Source organism: Pelmatolapia mariae, linkage group LG12 (assembly GCF_036321145.2).
Source record: "Pelmatolapia mariae isolate MD_Pm_ZW linkage group LG12, Pm_UMD_F_2, whole genome shotgun sequence".
In the NCBI taxonomy this organism is placed as follows: Eukaryota; Metazoa; Chordata; class Actinopteri; order Cichliformes; family Cichlidae; genus Pelmatolapia; species Pelmatolapia mariae.
In genome coordinates, this window is record NC_086237.1 from 21111952 (window position 1) to 21133167 (window position 21216).

The following is a 21216-nucleotide window of genomic DNA, read 5'->3' on the forward strand; positions in this document are numbered from 1 at the left end:
TATGAGTTTCTCACTATGCATGTTGCTGTTCTCACGCCCCCTGATTACCAAGGCTTGGGAGACATCTTTTCACATATTTTGATAGTATGAATTTGGGGGAAGTTCCACAAAGAACATTAAAAATTCTTCTTTGTTATTGTCACCAACATAACTATAATATTCACAGTAGGTTTAGAAATAATACAATAAGAAAGGTATCAACTTTTCCTGGGGAAACATGTGCTAGGTAAGTTAGTGTTAATGACCCATCTTACCAGAAATTGTCAACTGTCTAAATAGTCTAAATTAATCTGGAAACACTGGCAAAGCATAAAAAATACAAGGAAGAAAAATGTTGCAGTCAATATTTTGATGGCCCCATAAACTGAAAGCAATTAACTCAAAGTAAAAGATGTCTACTTATGTCAGCTTCATGTTTTGTGGTACGTCACAAACACCAAACAAACAAAAAAAATAATCAAAAACCACCCCAAAGAGTTTTATTGCCTTAAAAAAAAGTTTATTATCATACAAAACTTTATTTCAAAGATTTAACCCACCTAACACCGGCTTGATATTGTAATGTTGTTAACCAGTGAATGGAAAATATTTTTCTCTTTACTTTTCAGAAAGGTTTTTAGGTGTAAAACAAACCAGTCAAACAGCATTGCATTTATCACAGGAACAAGTAATGTTTTACATTTTTTCCCTTTTATTCAGAGTCGTCTGTCTGTAACATGTAAGCACTTAAGATATGAATTGTTAAATAAAAAAGAAAAAAAAGAAACCGGAGTGGATACTCCTATATGAGGCAGTTAAACACACACTATAGGGATTTGGTATAATCTATAGCCACAGAAGTGTTTGGTGAACACTAGAGTGGCTCTTAATGACCACAGTATGCTTCTCGGTGTTTTCACACCATTTCCTGGCAAAGCATCTGGTCAGACCTGTTGCTAGTAGAGCTGGGCAATATAAGATTTTTTCATATCACGATATGTTTTTTTCATTTCAGGCGATAACGATATATATCACGATATAAGCCAAATAACTATATTTGTAAGATTTAAATGTGCCGTTGCTCACGAGTAAAATGTGAAATAATCTGCAGCTTGTTTTGATTTAAATATTTATTTCCCATTATAAGTTCAACAGGGTAGATGTACTTGAGGAACATGAGACTTCAGTATCAGATAAATAAAGGCAAATATTGCAAACTACACAAAAGGCAGCCGCTAAAGCATTTAAGTTTCAAAATAGAACAAACAAAACAGACTACTAAATTGTCAATTCCACTTAGAAACAAAATTTTAATTCTAAAAATAAATCTTAGTTCGTTTTACAGAAGAACAGACTAAATTGACTAACTTTTGTCAATATCAAAAAAACTGAGAACTAAAAGGAAATTCTCAATCTCTCCTTGTTCTATAGCTTAGCTTTTCAGTTTTAACAGTTACTTTAGTCTGACAAAAGCCGAATGACGAATTAGCGCTTTCAGTCAGAGATTGAGCATGCACCGGTTTATTGTATTTCCAGACTTGCTTTCGGCACAATTTACAGTGCGCGCTACTCTGTTTTTTGTCAGACTTGAAATAGCCGAAATACCTTCACACTACGGAACTTCTATGGCCCTTCCGTTCGACAATCTCTCCGGAATTGGAACCATCATCGGTTTTTTCTTTGGTAACCTTCACTCACGCTCTCGGTTGATTTTTCTCTAGTCGGCAAACTCATTTCCTCCATTATCTGGGCAGCCCGGCTGCAAAAACAAATACACATGTGCGCCTTGGCACTTGTGCTGTACGTAACAAGTCATGTGACATGACGCTGCGGCTGTGATTGGTTTGGCTCTGCGCTACTTAATTTGGATTGGCTGTTCTTTTTTTTCTTTTTCTTTTTTTTTTAAGAGGACAAGAGAGATGAGGCCTATCACAATAGTTTAATTTTTCTATCAAGAAAAAGTTATTTCGCAATACATATTGTTATCGTTCTATCGCCCAGCTCTAGTTGCTAGTATTTATTCTCAAAATCTGGCAACGGAGGGTACATTGCATATGCTCCATAAGGAGGAGGGGGATCTGACGGTTGGGGAGCTGCTATTGGTTGTTGTGGCTCAAAACCCCACACTGGAGGGTTTGAGTTTGGGTTGAATCCAAAGGGGGTAGCAGCAGCAGCGGGATAGTGTGGTGGCACTGCAGGATAGGCATGGAAGGCTGGCAGGATGACTACAGGAAACTTGATCTCTGGATCTGAAGCATATTTTACGTCAAGGTACACCTGTGAAAAACATTAGATTGTTTAAAGTTACTCAGTATTTGCAGAATTGAACCAATCTTCTGTTTTTAGAACATGTTCAACAGATAGAATCTATCAGCCTTATCTTTGCTTACGGACTTCATGTATCTCAGCTTATGCTTATTTTAGTATTAATCAAAAGTTTGATAATTTTGTAGCTCAACCCTTTCACACAGGTTATGTTGGTTTTGAGCTACAGATGTTACCCATTAACACAAATATATCTGCTGTCCTCAGTTACTACTAGTAGGTTCTTATGTCACATATGTCTTTTGTTTACATTATTGCTTTTCAGTAAAATGAGTCAATAAACCATTGCAGACACTGGATCTTTGCTCTATAAAGACAACCTATGTGCAGACAGCTTTCCACTATGCTCTATACAATACTGTGTGTTCACATGTGTGCAAAACAAACACTTTTCTCAAACAAATGAACAAAGCGTGACGACTGTGTTCAAACGCTTTCAGCAGCTTTAAACAAAAGTCTTTCGTTGTGTAAAATAAAGAACCGACAGAGAGCTTTAAATATCGCTCTGCTGCGCTCATGTTCACGACATTCATACCTTCCTGCTCATTTTTTCTGATCACATCAACATTTATGTGATCAGTTACATTACAGATCTTTTCTATATTTTTTGCTAGGATTTTAGCAGTAAAGCCCCTCAACTGAACTTTTGGTTTGGAGTTTACATGCAGTAATGTGCAAAAGTCTTGAACCACCCACCGGTTCCTTTCTTGTAATTTCTAAACTGGTCTTGAGAAATAGTTTGTCAGGTTTTCTTAAAGTCTTTCAGTTTCCATTTTTTGATGCCGGCTGTTTGTTTTTTTTTTTCACTCATTTTTAGTTGAATCCCTTTAAAAGGAATAAAGGATGAATGTTTTCTGTTTGCTGAAATGCTTAACACTGAGTTATGAATAATTAATGCATGAAAAGACAAGCTAGGTAACTCAATGAATCAGTGCCTACTCACGCTAAGAAAACTTAGCAAAGAACCAGTTTTAAATTTAAATTGACATTCTATCTACAAAGTATCTTTTTTCCTTTTTGTTTAATGTGTGCATTTCTACTACAGAATTTCAAAAAACAAGTTAACAAGTTCTCAACAAAGTAAAATGAAATGTATTTTCTTTCGAGGAAGCATTCCTTCTTGAACCATTTTAGGTTAGCACAGCATAGATCTGGGCTGTTAGCTAATCTGGTGACTGATCTCCAGTATGACAATAAAGCAGTCCAAGTTACTAACTGGGAACACCTTCGACTATTAGGCAATACAATCCAGTCATATTGTATTGTGTGAAAGCAACAAGATGCAGTATACGTACAGCATTTCTAAGGGAATATTTCTGAGGGCAACATAGAACTACTTTAGGCACCTTTTTTATCAAATCAAGATTTTTAATGAAAATATTGGTGAAAGCTTTTAATTGTGTCTAAATACTAAAAAAGTCAAAAATCTACTTTAAGCAACTCTTTCAAATAACCAAAAACAGCAAACATCCCTTAACCTTCATCTGACCATAATAGCATTAAGTGCTACAATTAAGTGCTATAATGACTTTAAGTGTTACAGTATAGCTGCCTGGCAGACAGGATGTGATGAGGGTAGAGGTAACGGGGGAAGTACAGCTGAAACTAATTAATGAGACAAAGGAAGTAAAACCCACAGTGGACACAGAGAGAAATAATGACCAAAATAAAACAGGAAGAGGGGCACAGCTAAACAGGGAAGCAAGATTATATTGATGTAAACAAAGACAGAAAGAGAAATAGTCCTGTACCTGCTTGGCTTCATTTTTCATTTGATCACAAACAACGCCATTAGTCATGGATTGGCATACCCAGAGCCTGAACCTCAACATTACAAAAGCAATGTGGGATCATGTTAATGGAGAACAGAAGAAAAGGCAGCCGACGTCCAAAGAAGAGCTTTAAAAAAAAAAAAAAAACTATTTCTGAAGACTACTTAAAGAAATCCTTTTGTCGGTCACTAATTTTGGACAGTACTGTGGAATAACTAACTTGTATTGAAATGATTAATACAGTTTTAAGACTTAGTGGTGTTTCCAGCAAACATTTTTCAAGCTGCTTACCCTGAGTCTGTGCTCAGCTTTGATGATGTTGCAGTTGAGGATCGAGGGCTCCACGTCACGGGGAATGGTGATGACCCTTGTGACGGTTTCTTCTGCAGATGGAGGGATGGCGTCTCCCACCTCTTTCAAGAGGTCTTTAGTATGGACCCTTCTCTTCCCTCTTGCAAAGAAACTGTGCTTTCTGTACAAACAGTACTTGGGCTTGATCTCACGAGATGAACTGTTCTTAATGAAGGCCACAACTTTTAATCCTTCTTCTGCAATACAGAGCAGAAAAGTCAAACCTGACCTTTGCTTTAGACAAATACATGTTAGTATCACCTGCACGCCTTTTACCTTGTCGGAAGCCCATTTTTTCAAGATTGACATCCATGGCTACACTTCCTGAGGTAAAAACTTTCATTTTCTTATCCTTAGACTCATGCTGCGGTGTCTGAAAGAAAAACAAGAATGTAGCACAAATGCACTTAAATTCTCCAAAAACAGATATATATTAACTTTAGTAGACTTCAGCCACATTGACCTCAAAGCTAAGCCAGTGGCCCTTTCCAGTAAGATTATGTTTGGTGCCTTTAAAAACCAGTGTTTTCACAAGGTGAGCGCTCTCAATGCAAATACTGAAACAAGTTGCTCAATACATGTCTAAGCAGGTCTAAACATTGGGTAGGTTATTGCCGCCCACTGACCCTTATGTTTTTTTTTGTTTCGTTTCTTTGTTCTGTGCTTGTGCCAACTTTGATGGAATGACTGCAAATGAGATAACACGCATACCTGTAACCAAGATGCAGTGTTCATATTTGTCGTCGACACAAAGTTGACCATAGTCGAACGTGTCGTGTTCATCCTCATTGATCTGCTCAGCACGGCTTCCAGCGAGTACACAATTTTACCATCAGCACCTTTGAAGGAGGAGGGTAAATCCCTATTGAACAAGCACAAAAGTCCACAAAACGGCAATGAGTTGATCACTTTCTTGTAAAATAAACGATACAGCTTTTCGCATTTTCTAAATGACTTAATAAAGAGAATAATTACAGGTGAAGCCCTTTGAGATTAATGGTTTTTCAGCACTTAATAAATAAAATATGTTCTGATGTTTTTCAAGTTTGCAAACACAAACACAATTGGCTCAAGCTAATGTTATGCTGACACTTTGAATATTTTGCATGTTTTAGAACACTCCTTTTACGCATTGCCAGCAGCATTCCTGCTGGCGGTGAAATCAGGTAAATCCTTGGATTTACAGCTGTGCCGTGAATGTTTAGGGAGTTATGGACCCGTAAGTGTTCAAGTATCTGAATAAACTCAGCTCAGAATTCAGACTTGATGCATTCGCCAAGTCACAAATCAATTCATGATAAAAAAAAAAAAATACTGGTGGTTATCAGCCCACATTCATACATATACATATCTAAAACTTCAGTACATTAATATTGTTTTAATATATACAAAACCTCAGTGTGTTCCCTTACTTTTCTGGAACCACTGCAGTAACAAAAACACGAGGCTGTTTGTTTGTTCTTACTAACACTGCAACCATTTAAAGAAATGTTTCTTACTGGAAAGGGAACTGAAAGCTGAATGGGTAGACATGGATTCCTGGAGCAACAACACTGCTGTCTAAAAAAAAAACAAATAGCAAAAAGAAATATAAAAGATAAGTACAATTAATTGAATTTAAAAAGAAATTGTTCAGATGTGTGTTTAAGTTACAACTCCTACAATTACGAAGCAGGCCGTTGTAAAGGGATGCTGGGGTGAGTCTTTGACTTGGCTTCCTGTTTAAGTCAAATATTTAGGGATTACAAACACAAGAGCTGGAAAAGAACAAAAAACTCCTCAAGCCCAACGGATGTCTCAAGGAACAAAAATGCATGTTTGCATCACTTAGCTAATGTGTTTAGGGATTTTTATGCTTGCAATTAGACATCAGTGATTAAAAAGCACTCTGGCTCTCACTTCACTGCGACTATAAGTGTAATCCTGCAGCAGGATTGCACTTACCAGCCACAATGACAAGACATGGAGTTTCAGTGTGTCGAAAATATTACAATTATATACCAGATAAAGATATGGCCATTTATTTTCATATTAACTGGAGGTTATTTAGCACAAAGATGTCGGCCATGTTTCAATGAACAGACAGCCTGACATCTGCCAGAGTTATTTAATCCAGCTTTGCAGAAGTTGACACGACAGAAGGTGTAAAAGTGACAGACTGACAGCGTGAACACAACACCGGCTGTGCAGTCTCAGCATTCAACAAGTGACTCAAGCTATAGATGAATGAAATAAAAGCTCAAACACAGACAGCACACAAATATATTTCAGTAAAAACACAAGCAAGCACCACTACAGGCCGAGAGAGGACGGTCAAATACTCACATGTTTGTAAGTTCTCATTCGTCACTAGTGTCTGTCTGTCGTCCTCTGAAGAGAAAAATCAAGCAGAAAGCAACACAATCTGTCAACTTTACTTTGTTATTTTAGGCTGGGCAAAAACCTGAAAATCATCATAGTAATCTCTGCAGGTATTAAACAAGCCACAGATGAGTGTCTGTTCATTTCTATGTCTAATGTCTAAAACGAAAACTCTCAATTTACACTGAAAAATGCAGACAAATCATGCTCTGAATCATCATTTTAACTCTTATCTTTTACTTAGATTTGATTAATCATATTTTCACTGTTAGTACAGAATCCATGTAAAAACTGGTGATCTGGTGCTTTAGTGTGTTCTGACTGGTATAATCACTGACGAACAGCAGCGATGGACTGAAAATTCATTTCTTTAGGAAGAAACTTTACTGCATGTTACTCAAAAGATAACTTTCAAAATGCTCTGTAGTTCAAGCAGATTTAGATTATGCTGAAGCCACAGAGCAGCAGCATAAGAGATCGGCGGTTGAGCAGTTGTTGTGCAACAGGAAGTAGTCTCCCCTCCACTCACCCAACTAGCAAACATAAACAACGCCTGATGCTAACATTTCCTTCCACTGCGTTGACTTTAGTCCTTAAGCTGAATTTATTTATTTGCTAAATTCTTTAAAACTATAAACTGAACACAAATAATTTAGGGGTTTTTTTTAAGTTTTTTGTTTGTTTGTTTTTTCTAACTTAAGCAGGCTCCTCCGTGCACGCAGCGCAGAATGAAAAGCAAACTTACTTTTGCTGTTTTTGTCTCGGATGAAGTAACGTCTAACGCTGAAGTACTTGTCTTTGGCGTGGTATACATGCGTGGTTTGTCCGTGCCTCTCGGTCCACAAAACGTCAGCTTTCCCTTTGAATTTAATGAACAGGGACTCTATCTGGAAGTCTTTCTCCGCTTCCAGCCTGACTTCCCCATAAATAACATCACCGTTAGTAAAAGTGTTGCTGTCATTGATAGAGTTATAGATGACTTCTAATCTCTTGATTGTGGACGGCATAATTTGTAGTGGCGCACTGGGAAACTTTCCAAGGACACCAGAGTAACAACCGACAGACTGATATATGCGGTAGGTGTGTCCCGATCCTGAAAAGGAGGGCTTACATTACCGCGGCTTCGCCTTCCGCTATATCTCTGATTTCATTTATCCAATAATGCGTGAACCCAATTATTTGGTGCCACACAGTGACATGCAGGGGCGTAGTAGCAGTGTGGGGGAAAGTGGGACTGACTGCCCAGGGGGCCCAATGGGTCAGGAGGAGCCTATCCATATCTGCAATGAAAAAGTTTGTTATTGTTTGCATTTTTTCTTACACACACACACACACACACACATACATGTGTATATATATATATATATATATATATATATATATAGATAGATAGATAGATAGATAGATAGATATAGATAGATAGATAGATCTAGATGACTGCTAATGTGCGCTCTGAGTATTTCAACCAAGAATGCAAAATCAAAGAGTCAAAACAAAAAACAAAAGAAAGTCAGGTGTTAACAAATTTCTTTAAAAAAAATTCAAAAGGTGAGTAGCAGAGCACAACTAACAGGTTAAGAAAGGTTTTGCTACCAGTAGTTATTAAAGACAGTGAGCCATGTCACATGTGGCATTATATTAAACACCATAACACCATGAAGTGCAGAATCAACAGAAAGCTTAGAAACAATAACTTCAAGCAGCATTAAACTTTATGTTGGTGTTTCTTTAACTGCTCTGAGGTAAGTACAGCTTTTTAAGGAAGCCAGACTATTTGAGGCTGATGAAATTCTATCATGCTAAAATACCACAAGTAAACCTCATTTAACCATAAAGACACTGCTGACTACAGTATGTTGAGAAAAAAGGGATGAAGCGTTAGAAAATGTAAAACTCTGCGTATGATTTTTATTAATCGTAGTGTAGGAACTAGCCACTGCAGATTGTTGTGTTCAATTGTCTGCTCAGTTATTTGTTAAAAAATATAATAACACCACCCGTTACTACGAAAAAATATAATCAAGGTCTTAAGATTTTCCTACATGCTTCATAGTAGTAGGCTATACAGAAAACCACAGGGCGTGGCTGTAGTAGTTTCAATTGGCAAGATATGATGGTCCATGACCACGTGGATTCATTTTCCGCAAATATTCACAAGAGTAGTTCAGCCAATCATATGCATACAGCTTGTGGTTAAGTAAACAATATGTGCAGGACTGTCAACTGTTCTATTTCCAGCACACCTGTAATGTGACTTGCATTTCCTCAGTGGGAAAATAATGCAAATATTTAGTGTTCAGAGACATGATTGGTCAACAGCATCTTGGAGCTGGTCATAGTTCAGAGATCACAAATGTGAGTCTTCTGTTGTCAGATGGATTAAAAATAATAAAAATGAACAATATTTAATCTCTGGAATGAGAGAATTATTTATTAAATTTTTTAATTCCTGCTATTACAAATTTAAAGGGAACAAATATGGTCAACGACTGAAATTATACCAGAATATCAAGCTGTAAATCAATCTATTACCAATTATTCTTACTCTTACAATTAATTGCTATTACAAAAAAATAGCAATAAAAACTAGATCTGCACTACAGATTCTAGGGCTTTCTATCTAAACCTGTCAAAGAGGGGTACATCCCATATGCCTCATAGGAAGGTGGTGGAGCAGAAGGTTCAGGGGCAGCTGGATTTTGTAGAAAGCTCATCCCCCCTGACATGTAAGGATTTGGAAATTGGTCAAATTCACTGGTCAAAAAGTCAGATGACTGCTGATTATCAGACCCCTCTAAAGCAGGCAGGATGACTATGTGGAACTTGACTTCTGGGTCTGAAGCATACTTCACATCCAGATAGACCTGTGGTGGAAAAAGAGTCAAGATTACCATGCAACCCCATTGATGCAGAACGACATAAAAGTGACGATAGATAGTCTTACCCACCCGGAGTCTGTACTCTACTTTGACGATGTTGCAGTTTAGGACTGAGGTGGTCACGGTGGAAGGTACAGTGATGATCCTGGTGACAGTCTGACCTGCAGACTGTGGAATGGCTTCACCCTCCTCCTTCAGGATGTCTTTTGTTTCAACTTTCCTTTTCTTATTTGCAAAGTAGCTGTATTTCCTGTACAGACAGTACTTGGGCTTAATGTCACGAGAGGATTTGTTCTGAATTGAAGCCATGACCCTTATGCCTTCTCCTGGATATAACAACAAGAACAGGTTATACATGAGTGTTACGCTCTGTTTGTCATGAATTTACAAACAATCAAAAAACTGGTTACAGAAATATGAAACTTTTAAGTTGCGGGTGTCACTATTGCAAAATCAATGACTTGCATTAATTCCACACAGAAAACAAATGCATCTAATTATGAGTGTAAAGTTTGACAGCAGTACTACAAGGAGAGGACGGTTTGCAAAGTCCACGTATGGGCGATATCTGAGATATCTGTTATGATATATTATCTATCTCGACTATAGGCTAATGGTCATAATAAAATAAACCCCCTAAATGTACTGAATGGAGCAGAGGTGCCTCAAACATGTGTCTGCTTTTGAATTTGAGGTCATGTACCAAGATTACATTTGGACATTTGCTGGTATGCGTTTAGGAGTGAAGTATTTACATCATATTTACATCCCAGTCTTTACTTCCATGGCCTGTGACCTACATTAGATATCATCTTATCTTTAGACCATAAATATGTTCCATGAGCAAATGGACCTTGAGCTGCACATGTTTCAACTATGAGATGAATTTCAATGTGTTCTATTGCCATTTTCTATTGTAATCCACTATTAGAATAATGTGCAGATTGACAGTATGGTTCAGTAATGGTTTAAATTACCTTGGCAGAAGCCTGTTTTTGCAATGCTTACATCCATGGCCACAGATCCCGATGAGAAGAGCTTCATTTTCTTATCAATCATATTTTGCTGTGGGGTCTAACATAAAAACAGGGTGAAATTTAGAAAATCTATGTATGAGTGTATGCATGTGTATATTTGTTCAACAACAACGTAAGGGTACCATCAACGCTGGATCGGTGTTTCTCTTTTGGATGAGGGTAAACTCTGCCTTTGCTTTGCTGTCCATTCTCATCGACCGGTTCAGATTTGCCTCGACTGTGTACAAAATCTTTCCACATGAGCTCTTGAAGGAGGACGGCAGGTCTCTGTAAGATGTGGCAACAAAAGGTGCAATGAAACTTAAATGAAAGGATATTGTTTTAGAAAATAAAGAAACGTGTTTGAATATGTTTATATGGAACACCAATGGAAATAATTTTGTTCAGAAGAAAACTCACTGTGCTGGAATCTGAAAGGTGAATGGGTAGACATGGCAGCCAGGGGAAAGAACATTTTTGCCTAAGGAACAATGAATTAGTCAGATAGCATGTTTTTTTTTAATGTCTGATTAAAGGAAGATTTGTAAATTTGTCTCTGTGACTACTGTTTTTAGAAGGGCTGCTCATTGAAATAGCAGGTTTGCAAATAGCTCTGAAGAAGAGAGGAAATTACAGAAAGAGAAGAGCAGGAAAATGTTATTCTGGCTATTATTGCTGCCATCAGCATGAACTGGTCAAGATTGTACTAACATCTTTTTAAAAATTCATTACATGTTTACATTTAAAAAAAAAAAGTATAAAGTGCAAAAGGTTTAGATTTATTGAGGATTTAGATTTCCTTACTAGTTAAAAGGCATTTTTTGTATAAATGATCATTCAAATGAAAGCTTTTCTGAAAACAGTAGCAGATTAATTAAACATACCACGATTTAAAATGATTACAGCATTTTGCTAAATTGAAAGACATTAGCTTACCCATAGATTCCTGAATGACAAACTGCTTGATGCTGAAGTACTTCTCTTTGCTTTGGTAAGTCACGATTGTTTTCCCATGATTTTCAGTCCATGACACTTGAGCTTTTCCCTTCAGCTTTACAAAGAGTGACTGTACTTCGCACTCATTAGTTAATTCAAATGTAACTTGTCCCGTGAGATAATCACCACTACTGAAAGTGCTGCTTTTGTTTAGGGGATTGTATCCCACTGTAAAGTTCTTAACACTACTCGACATAGTACACCGTTCAAAGCTGCAAGTACAGTAAATGCCAGATAAGCACGAGGAGAGAGGTTTTATGTGTCATGAGGAGGGTTTGTAGGTACACGTACACAGAGTTTTGATAATAATTAAACCACAAGGCCCTAAAATATTCATGTTTATTGGTGAGAAACATTGTAAATGTCTCCTAGAGTAAATAAATCTTGTGTAAATAAAATGTATAGGCGTGGTGCTTCTATAAATTAATGAAATTACGAAACACTAACCTCATACTAGTGTGTGTAGGTGCAAATAGCATTATGGACAGTATAATCTATGCAATCACATGATATTCCTCACAGACTTGTTTTGGGTGTGACTTGCATGGATCATGGGGTTAAACATGATTAAACATGTGGTTAAACACTGGAAATGTTGAGTGTTTACTTAAAGGAGAGTGCATCCATACACCAGTGTGTCTAAAGATAAGGTTATATAAAATGTCCTTATTATTCTGTGGTCGTAGCCCATTGGCCAAATCTGGCCCATTGTGTTCTCATGCACACCTGTTGGCCAGTCAGGTTTCTATTCATTAGCCACTCCAGCTACACACCTACTACGCACAAGTAATCACATTAATGTTGTCCTGCATGCAAAGTTTCAAACTTTTAAGCTGTGGATGTAAAACTTTTAAGATGTGGATTAAAGTCTATATGTTTAAAGCTGGAGGATATAGGCCATGGCATAATCTGTTTCATCATTTTGTTAAGAGGAAAACATTGTGTCTCTATTTTTATTGTTAAGTCAGATCTTAAATAACCTTTTATATACTGAAATCTCATTCAAACTTTGAGATAAGTACAGTTACAGTAATACATTTACAAATGCTTTAAAAAATTCCATATCTGTGTAACAGTGTGGCCTGAACCATGATCAAACTTCCACAGCTCTAAACGTAGACAAATTACCATTATCATATCTGCCTAATCTCTTATTATCATATCTTAAGCTATAAAAAAAATTCCATCAGCAAAATTACCTTGACTTGTAAGATCATGTATTGCAGTATTTTTTTAATCACTGCAATACACTGTTATAATAATCTTTTGGAGCAAATGCATATTTCAGTAATGTAAGATTGCACACAGGTCATTTATTACCTTGGAGGAAGGCTCAGACTCCACGACTTGTTGCCTTTTTTTGGAAGCCCCGCACAGCTCATATCTCAAGTTTTGACACATTCGTTTGTTTGTTTGTTTTTATTGAAGTGTTATACACCAGGTCTGAGTTTGTATCTGGCACAGAGGTGGTGCTGCTGTTAACAAAGTCTGTCCGGACACAGTCGTATGAAGACATCCCAGAGCAGAGCTTCAAAGTGTTTTGTTAAAGGAGTGCATTTGTAAAAACCTTTTTTAGTCTTATCCATCACTCAAAGGATTTCATAATACATATACCTGTTTACATACACATTCCTTTTACATTTTACTTACACATTTTTTTTATTCCACACTGGTAATACACTAGGGCCCATTTGTGGGGCTCAGTATATTTGCTGTGGACATGTGGATGTCTCAGAAACAATCTCAGCATTAGGATTACTGTTATAGGCTGTTTATCAGTTTCCCATAAACAGTACTTGAAGAACAGTACAAACACATTTTTTCTTAAACCTCAATACCCATCAGCATCAATATACCGCAGCATATAAAGTGAAATTTATAAATCCATATATTTAGAACAAATTAGCACTGTGTATAAAGCCGAATGCTGTAGACCAAATAAAATAATTACTTCAATAGTACCTTTCAAGATAAACATCACAAAGTGCTTCCCAACAAAACATTAGAGCACAAAAAAAAGCTCAAATAAGCCTGACTACATCTTTTTTTAAACTTAAAACTAACTAATATTAAAAATATTATAATTATAATTAATTATATTCAATGAGTATATTTTATGGATTCACAGAATCTGGTCCTGCTGGCCCCGTTCTACTCTACAGCAATAAAGATATTTATGCACTGAGTGGCAAAGATTTGATATTTAAAAATCCATCTGTTAAAAATGCATCAAAATACGCATCGGTCATGGAAATCTTCTATCATCACACTGATAAAATTAATGAATATGAAAATATACATTTTCTCTGAGGCACTAAGTAATATCCGGAATAAATATTTTTATAAGTGCCTATAAACAGTGATTTTTATAGATATCATATCATCTCTGTAACACATCATGGTACTTTCTTGAGCTATTCAGAATATTTAAGTCAGAATCAGAAATAAAAAGAGCGCAGTACCCTCCAAATCTGTAGCCGAGCTTCTAGGACTTTCTGTCTGAACTGTTCGGGGAGGGGTACATGTCATATGTCTCATAGGAAGGTGGTAAGCCATCAACTCCAGGGGCAGCTGGATTTTGTAGAAAGCTTGTCCCTGCTGGAAAGTCAGAGTTTGGAGATGCTTCAGATCCACTGGCTGAATAGTCAGAGGACTGCTGCTTATCAGACCCCTCTAAAGCGGGCAGGATGACTATGGGGAACTTGATCTCTGGGTCTGAAGCATACTTCACATCCAGATGGACCTAGAAAGAGTCAGTGCTTATTAGACTCGTAATGCATACTTGATTAAATAAAGATGTTAACAAGGCTTGGGAAATACTTTCAGGAAGATGAAATAGGCCTACTCACCCGGAGTCTGTACTCTACTTTGATGATGTTGCAGTTTAGGACTGAGGCAGTCTCGGTGGAAGGGACGGTGATGATCTTGGTGACTGTCTGACCTGCAGAGTGTGGGATGGCTTCACCCTCCTCTTTCAGGATGTCTTTTGTTTCAACTTTCCTTTTCTTATTTGCAAAGTAGCTGTACTTTCTGTAGAGACAGTACTTGAGCTTAATGTCACGAGAGGATTTGTTCTGAACTGAAGCCACAACCTTTATGTCTTCTCCTGGAAAAACAACAACATCAGGTTAAAGTTCTGTCCTACAACATAATTACATTGATGTTATGCTGCATACAAAGCTGTGGATTTCAGTATTGCAAACTTTTAAGAGTTTAAGCTGTGTCATCATCTGTTTGATCTTTGCAGGAATGAGTTCGCAAAAGTTTTAAGATTTTCTATTTCTGCAAAAATATAACACATTTCACATTTAGCCAACATGTGCACTACATGCCTTATCTGTCGTCATAGTCTATCTTCAGTCATAAAACAAATTCCCTGAGCAAAGAGACCTTGACTTGTGAGACCATGTACTGCAGAGATTAAAATCCTGGGTTTTTCGTTCTGTTTTGTTTGTTGTTTTGTTTTTTTGCTTTTGTTTTTTTGCTGTGGAGTGGATGTATATTTCAGTAATGTGAGATTGCAAGCAATTCATAATTACCTTGAAGGAAGGCTGTTTTTGGAATGCTTACATCCATGGCCACTGATCCTGATGTGAAGAGGTTCATCTTCTTATCAGTCATATTTTGCTGTGGACTCTGAGAAGAAAATCACAATTTATGTACATGCAGTGTTAATTCAGGAGTGTAACATATGGCAGTTTGTAAGGGTACCATAAGCTCTCCATCAAGGTTTTCTTTGTGGATGAGAGTGAACTCTGACTTTGCTTTGCTGTCTTTTCTCATTGAGCGGCTCAGATTTGCCTCCAATCTGTACACAATCTTTCCATGTGAGCCCCTGAAGGAGGAGGGCAGCTCTCTGTAAGACAGGACAATACTATTAACAAATCAAAGTGGGTGAGTGGCAGGATATCATTTAAGGAAACATTGAAAACACTCAAGAGTGTTTATCCTTATAATAATAGTTTTTTAAGAGCTAACTTAGAGAAAACTCACTGTGCTGGGATCTGAAAGGTGAATGGGTAGACATGGCAGCCAGGGGGAATAACAGTATTGCCTGGGAAATAATAAAACAGTCACTTAATGTAGCTTTCATTTCCGATTAGGAGAGTCTTGGACCGGCCTTTTCAGTTTTCTTATTTAAACACTCAGTTTGTTAGTTTCAAGGATTAGGGGGAAAGTAGTACAGGAGGAAATTATCTGGTTTTATTTGTGTGCCTGAATAAGTTTAGAGATAGATGCCAATTAAAATTTGGACACTTCAGATTCACTTATTATTGTTCATTACTAACAAACAAAAATCCTCTTGTGTAATGGAAAGAAAAAAAGGAGAAAGAAAAACAAAAAGCCACAGTACTAGATGGTTTAAAAATAATAATTGGGGGTTGACTTGCACGGTAATTAAAGTTGCAAGAAAAAAAATATGATTACAGGTGATTAATTCATTGAAAGACATAAGCGTACTTACCCTGAGACTCCTGAATGATAAACTGCTTGATGGTGAAGTATTTGTCTTTGCTGTGATAGGTTATGACGGTTTTTCCATAATATTCTCGCCATAAGACTTCCGCTTTTCCTTTCAGCTTTACAAAGAGTGACTGTATTTTGCATTCCTGTGACAACTCCAGTGTAATTTGTCCTGTAATATAATCGCCACTAGCAAAAGTATTGCTTTTGTTAATGGGATCATATCCCACTAAAAAGCTCTTAATAATATTTGGCATAATGCTATCAAACGCTGCACAGTGCTACGAAAACAGCAAGTGCCAGCTAAGTGTGAGCAGCGAGGTTTTATATCTCATGACGAGAGTCATCTTACAAAGAGCTTTGGTAAAAATTAAACCACAGGGACCTAGATAAGTGCTAGCACGTGGTTCTCCCGGACCACCTGTTGTGGGATTGTTGTAAAACTTTGACCAATATATATGATTATGTGATTGAACAGGGGAAATATTAAATATTTACTTAAAGGAAAGTGCATCTAAAGGTAAGGCTATTAAAAATAAATAAATATAACAGATGTCTTCTTTGGGAAAGCCACACCCAAGCCCTCTACTCTTGAACTATGTTTGTTTGCTTGTTTGTTTATTTGTTTATTTTTTACATGAACTGTAATCTGTCTAGTCTGAGCTGTATGTAGTACCTCACCTAACACATTCAAACTTGGCCTGGAGTTAATCTCAACTAAAAATCTGAAAAGCTGTGTGAGTGGATCTGGCAAAAATGCTCTTCTACCAGGTTGATAAAATCTGTCCCGAGACATGCATATGAAGACCTTCCGAAGCAGGCCGCTATAGAAATGTTTTAGGAAAGAAATCTGGTGTAAATATGAGCATGCTGCTTCTCTAAGTGAATGAATGATGAAATTGAAATAATGCAGTTTCCTCAATGAGCTCACTGTTACCATATGTACACGTAAACAGCATTACTCACACAGCACGTGGTAGCACGTGGTATTCCTAAATCACCTGTTGTGGGTGTGTTAAACCTTACAGTCCCAAGCATGGATCATGTGACTAAAACACAGTGGAAATACTCCAGGGAAATATGAAGCATTTACAGGTAGTGTTACAGAGTGTAGCCAAAATGAAAACTTTATTCTTCTTATTTGAGATTTTTTTAAGGTCTTGTCTTTTTACAAAAGAGATGATAAATATATTTCAACCGTGTTTTCTTCTAATGCTTTCTGGACTAAAATCGACTCATCGTAGCACATGACAGTTGAGTCTACTAATTATTATATTGAATGCCATTTCATTGCACATATCATACACCTAATTTGATGCAAACGTCATTGAACTTTCACATCAATATAACTATATTATTTTCAATTATTGTGGTGTGCCTTGATGATCTGGTTTGTCCTCTGACAGTTTGAAAATAGTATGAGGATGTCAGCAGGTTGTGAATATTAATATTAATCCTGTATTAAACTTGTAAAGAGACTAATATTGATCTTGTATATTTGATTTCAGCAAGTAATTGCAGACTACAGAATGCGGAGAAACCAAAAAGTGAGGGAATTTTAAAACCACACCAACATACCAATATATATTTTTCATTACATGTAATACAGGAGATGTCATTTCTGTCTACCATAATGACCACTGGAGATTGTTGCACACTTTTCATCTTAATTATTTGTTATGTTAGTTGTTAGTTATGGATCATGAAAGGAAAGTGGCACACAGAGACTGTTCGTGTACAGCGCCCTGAGTTCTATGTCTCTGGGTAAGAGGTAAACTGCTAAATTGCACCTTTTCATCCTTTAAACCTGCACACTGCTGCCCTCTATGGGAAATAAGATGGGCTGCAGCATATTTACAAGTAGGGCACAGTAGCACAACAGCAAGCTCAACTAGTCTGATAACACACACGGGCATCAAATTTTAGTTGAAGCTCGTGTGTGTTATTTAATTTATGCAAATACTACATTAGATCACCCTAATGCTAGCACTAATTAAAATGGCTCTAAAAGTCTGCATATGCTGGACCTTAAGGGGGTGACATCATTGAGATGATAACAAAAGAATGTTTCTGTTGAACGGTTGAGACAACCTCACCATAAATAATGTTAATAGCAAGTGAGCATTAACCATTTTTTATCTGGAACAAAAAGACGCAACCTACCTACTGTAGGAGCAAACCCTAAATCCCCACCAGCCTCTAACGTTGGCTTGGAGAAAATGTTGACCAGAAATTTTTCTTTATGTTTCTTTAGGTTGACTCACCATCAACATTTGACCTCATTTTGTCTTAAAGCAGTTTTTTTTTTAATATATGTATGATGTAAAATTCTTTATTTGTTCAAGTGAGAGCAGCACTCTGGCACTGCTCATGAGCTTAATTCACCATGGCAGCTAGTCCCAGATAACGTGGAAGTTGTTGAACTCCAGACCACTTAGAGAAGTTTCCTTCCAGTGAAGTCATTTATTTGACATAAATTGTAATTAGTATACTGGACTGAAGGAAGTTCAAACCACTGATCTCCCATTAGCGAATAATCTATTTGAGCTACAATCATTCCAGCTACATATCTCCAGGACCACATACACAAAAACACAAACAGACACTCACAACCTGAAAATAACACAGGTCATGCTGTTTCAACTCATAATTCTTTTGTTTACTATTTACAATGCAGTCTATTGGTATCACAATCTTTAGATTATCTGAGACAATCTCTGAAAGATTCTCTGAAAGAGTGTACTGAGATTAGGTATTTTCTATTTTAACACGAGTTTAAACAGAAAACAAGGAAAGCTTTGATCATTTTTTAAAACTGAAATTTAACTATGGTGAATTTGATCTCTGGCCCTGAGGCTTACTTCACATACAGATGGACCTGTGGTGGAAAAAAGATTAGATGTGAGTCTTATTCTTTTCGAAATCAGAGAGAACAGGAAACTAAAACCATAATTTGCATGGGCTCAGTAAAACTGGACAATAGAAGATTCTCTGTCTTTGCTTCTTTTTCCTCACAGGTTTGGAGTGAGCTGGCTCCTCAGCTTTTTCCTGGGATCATGCTTGCCATCAGTTCGTTTAATCTGCAGTATTTAAAGAACCTGCACTCTCTGCCAGATCATTGCCTGCTCGGTGGTGGTGCTGCAACACGAGGCTACCAATTTTTTCTCTCTCCTCTTGCCTTTGTTGTGCGTTCCCTACTAGTCGTTTGGTGTTATGGTCGCTGGAAAAACTCAAGCCAACTCCTACAAATCCTACTCATCTAAATCCCTGAGCTAGTTCACTTATGCTAAAAGAGAAACACTTCCCTGTCACTCACCTGCCTCTCTGGCCTTCTCTCCCCTCAACTTGCTGTAGTAATCAATCCTAGACTCTACATGACTTCATGCAATCAAAGTAACCCTCACCCATCTCTAGCTTGATCTCTCCTCTTCAGCAGAAATCACTGCGTCACCCCTTTAAAGGGTGCACTCACCTGTTAAACTGTTAGTGAGTCCTGCATTGAAGTCCATATTTACTGACATTATGACTGTTTTGGCACTAAAAAGTACTAAACTCAATCCAACACAAATATAGCTGAATGGCCTGAAGCAAGTATTTAATGTAAAGAAAGCCTCCTACATAAAATTTTCATGTGTGTTATTAACAGATTTTCTAAAAGGCACATGTCCCACAGTAAGCAGGTAATGAGTAAATCGTTTACTAAGCTGAGATTTTTGGCTGTAATCTTTGTTGCTGCAGGATAATTCTGTTGTGTGTACTCGCATATTTGGGATCAGATTCAGGCTCAAACATGTACAAAGGGATTTGTAAAGTTACCTGTTGTGATGCCATAGCTCTGCAATAGAAAAGCCTCACTTCTGGAACAAGCGATAAGCATTTTAAGTGTTTTCTTTAATAACTTATACAATATAATAAGTATATTATCAAGTGTTGGGTCTGTTCCCACAAACCCCGCTAGTTCTAGAGACTTATTCATCATGAAAGAAAAACAAGGCAACAGCGTTCGATCGATTACTTGCGCAAGGGAGGCCTTTGGTCAAGAACCAGCTCTTGGAGCTCACGCTCCTAACCTGTCTCCAGCCCAAAGTCCTTCAAAGAGCAGCTTCCCTCGCAGCTATTTATTGAGAGACAGTTCACACAATAGTTTACAACACGTACCTCCCCTCTTAACCCCCCTTGGTTACAAAGACGAGGCACTGTGTGTGTTTGTGTGTGTGTGTGTGTGTGTGTATGTGTGTATGTAGGTGCCCTCCTGCTGATCAAAGGGTCATAAACCCTAAAAGCAGGGGGAACATCCTTGGTCATAAAGAGGGTAGTCTCCCCCACACCCAATGTATGGTTTACCATAGGTAACACAGTGAAACCATACAAAGGGCAGGAAGCTCTACCAAACATCAAACAGACCTCCACAAGGATGTTCCCTGTGATAAAACACTTCAGCCTCACAGTTAAACAATGTAGAAATGGATGGCAAGCATAAAAATGACAAACATTTAAGAATCCACTCTAACATTCCCTCCTGTTTTGTGATTTTTATGCTCCAAATTATTTCTATGTAATATATTCTTATCCATGCACCTCTTGCTTGACAATTTCAGTGCAGGCATCATTTATACACAGGCTTCTGTCATATCATTCATTTCAGTCAATTCATACTGTTGTAAAAGTACATAATTAACAAATGTATCAGAAATCATCTTAGTTCGCATTGATCTTATACACGGTAAAATTCATCCTATACATAAGCAAATCAATGTCAACAGTCCAAAAGCAGGAATTAATATTTTCAAAAGGAAATGCCACCAAGGACCAGACATCAACCAAGTTATCCAGCCTTGTGGTGCATCTACTCCTGTCGTGCGATTCATTATGTATTTCTGCAAGTAAACAACTGAATGTAACAGTCAAAAAGAATAATCAACATTCTCAAAAAATCATATGTCACTACAATACAACTGTATACAGACATAGACATTCAAACACATCAGTTGACTTTATCGTTTGTCCATGTGGCTCTCAGCTAACTTCAAAGCTGTAGCCTGGTCAACACCCTTCTTTATGACTCCTATCAAC

The 21216-nt window shown here is 37.3% G+C and overlaps 3 protein-coding genes across 3 annotated transcripts; all 3 read right to left on the reverse strand.

Moving 5' to 3' along the window:
• Positions 1–540: 540 nt before the first annotated feature.
• LOC134639068 (arrestin domain-containing protein 3-like) lies at positions 541–7803 on the reverse strand. The gene is made up of 7 exons (XM_063490102.1): positions 7534–7803; positions 6753–6797; positions 5927–5987; positions 5139–5289; positions 4704–4800; positions 4368–4624; positions 541–2256 (listed from the first exon to the last, which is right to left on the reverse strand). The coding sequence occupies exons 1-7, from the start codon at positions 7793–7795 to the stop codon at positions 1990–1992; spliced, it is 1140 nt and encodes a 379-aa protein (XP_063346172.1). The 5' UTR covers positions 7796–7803; the 3' UTR covers positions 541–1989.
• A 1591-nt stretch (positions 7804–9394) lies between these two features.
• LOC134638252 (arrestin domain-containing protein 3-like) lies at positions 9395–11875 on the reverse strand. Its single transcript, XM_063488773.1, has 6 exons — positions 11620–11875; positions 11104–11164; positions 10827–10971; positions 10645–10741; positions 9737–9993; positions 9395–9652 (listed from the first exon to the last, which is right to left on the reverse strand). The coding sequence occupies exons 1-6, from the start codon at positions 11873–11875 to the stop codon at positions 9395–9397; spliced, it is 1074 nt and encodes a 357-aa protein (XP_063344843.1).
• A 2289-nt stretch (positions 11876–14164) lies between these two features.
• Positions 14165–19652, reverse strand: LOC134638253 (arrestin domain-containing protein 3-like). Its single transcript, XM_063488774.1, has 6 exons — positions 19616–19652; positions 15673–15733; positions 15391–15535; positions 15219–15315; positions 14529–14785; positions 14165–14422 (listed from the first exon to the last, which is right to left on the reverse strand). Exons 1-6 carry the CDS (start codon positions 19650–19652, stop codon positions 14165–14167), a joined length of 855 nt encoding a protein of 284 aa, XP_063344844.1.
• Between the last annotated feature and the right edge of the window lie 1564 nt (positions 19653–21216).

What these genes read in the sequence shown, in the direction of transcription:
- LOC134639068 (XM_063490102.1), bottom strand. Translation starts at nt 7,795, where the DNA reads ATGCCGTCCACAATCAAGAGATTAGAAGTCATCTATAACTCTATCAAT. An exon ending in GAATGAGAACTTACAAACAT is followed by an intron (nt 5,988 to 6,752) that starts GTGAGTATTTGA and finishes TTTTTTTTTTAG; the next exon opens with ACAGCAGTGTTGTTGCTCCA. An exon ending in ACACTGCATCTTGGTTACAG is followed by an intron (nt 4,801 to 5,138) that starts GTATGCGTGTTA and finishes TTTTTCTTTCAG; the next exon opens with ACACCGCAGCATGAGTCTAA.
- LOC134638252 (XM_063488773.1), bottom strand. Translation starts at nt 11,875, where the DNA reads ATGTCGAGTAGTGTTAAGAACTTTACAGTGGGATACAATCCCCTAAAC. An exon ending in ACACCGATCCAGCGTTGATG is followed by an intron (nt 10,742 to 10,826) that starts GTACCCTTACGT and finishes TTTTTATGTTAG; the next exon opens with ACCCCACAGCAAAATATGAT. An exon ending in AAAAACAGGCTTCTGCCAAG is followed by an intron (nt 9,994 to 10,644) that starts GTAATTTAAACC and finishes TGTTATATCCAG; the next exon opens with GAGAAGGCATAAGGGTCATG.
- LOC134638253 (XM_063488774.1), bottom strand. Translation starts at nt 19,652, where the DNA reads ATGGACTTCAATGCAGGACTCACTAACAGTTTAACAG. An exon ending in AAAAACAGCCTTCCTTCAAG is followed by an intron (nt 14,786 to 15,218) that starts GTAATTATGAAT and finishes TTGTTTTTCCAG; the next exon opens with GAGAAGACATAAAGGTTGTG. An exon ending in AAGTAGAGTACAGACTCCGG is followed by an intron (nt 14,423 to 14,528) that starts GTGAGTAGGCCT and finishes GACTCTTTCTAG; the next exon opens with GTCCATCTGGATGTGAAGTA.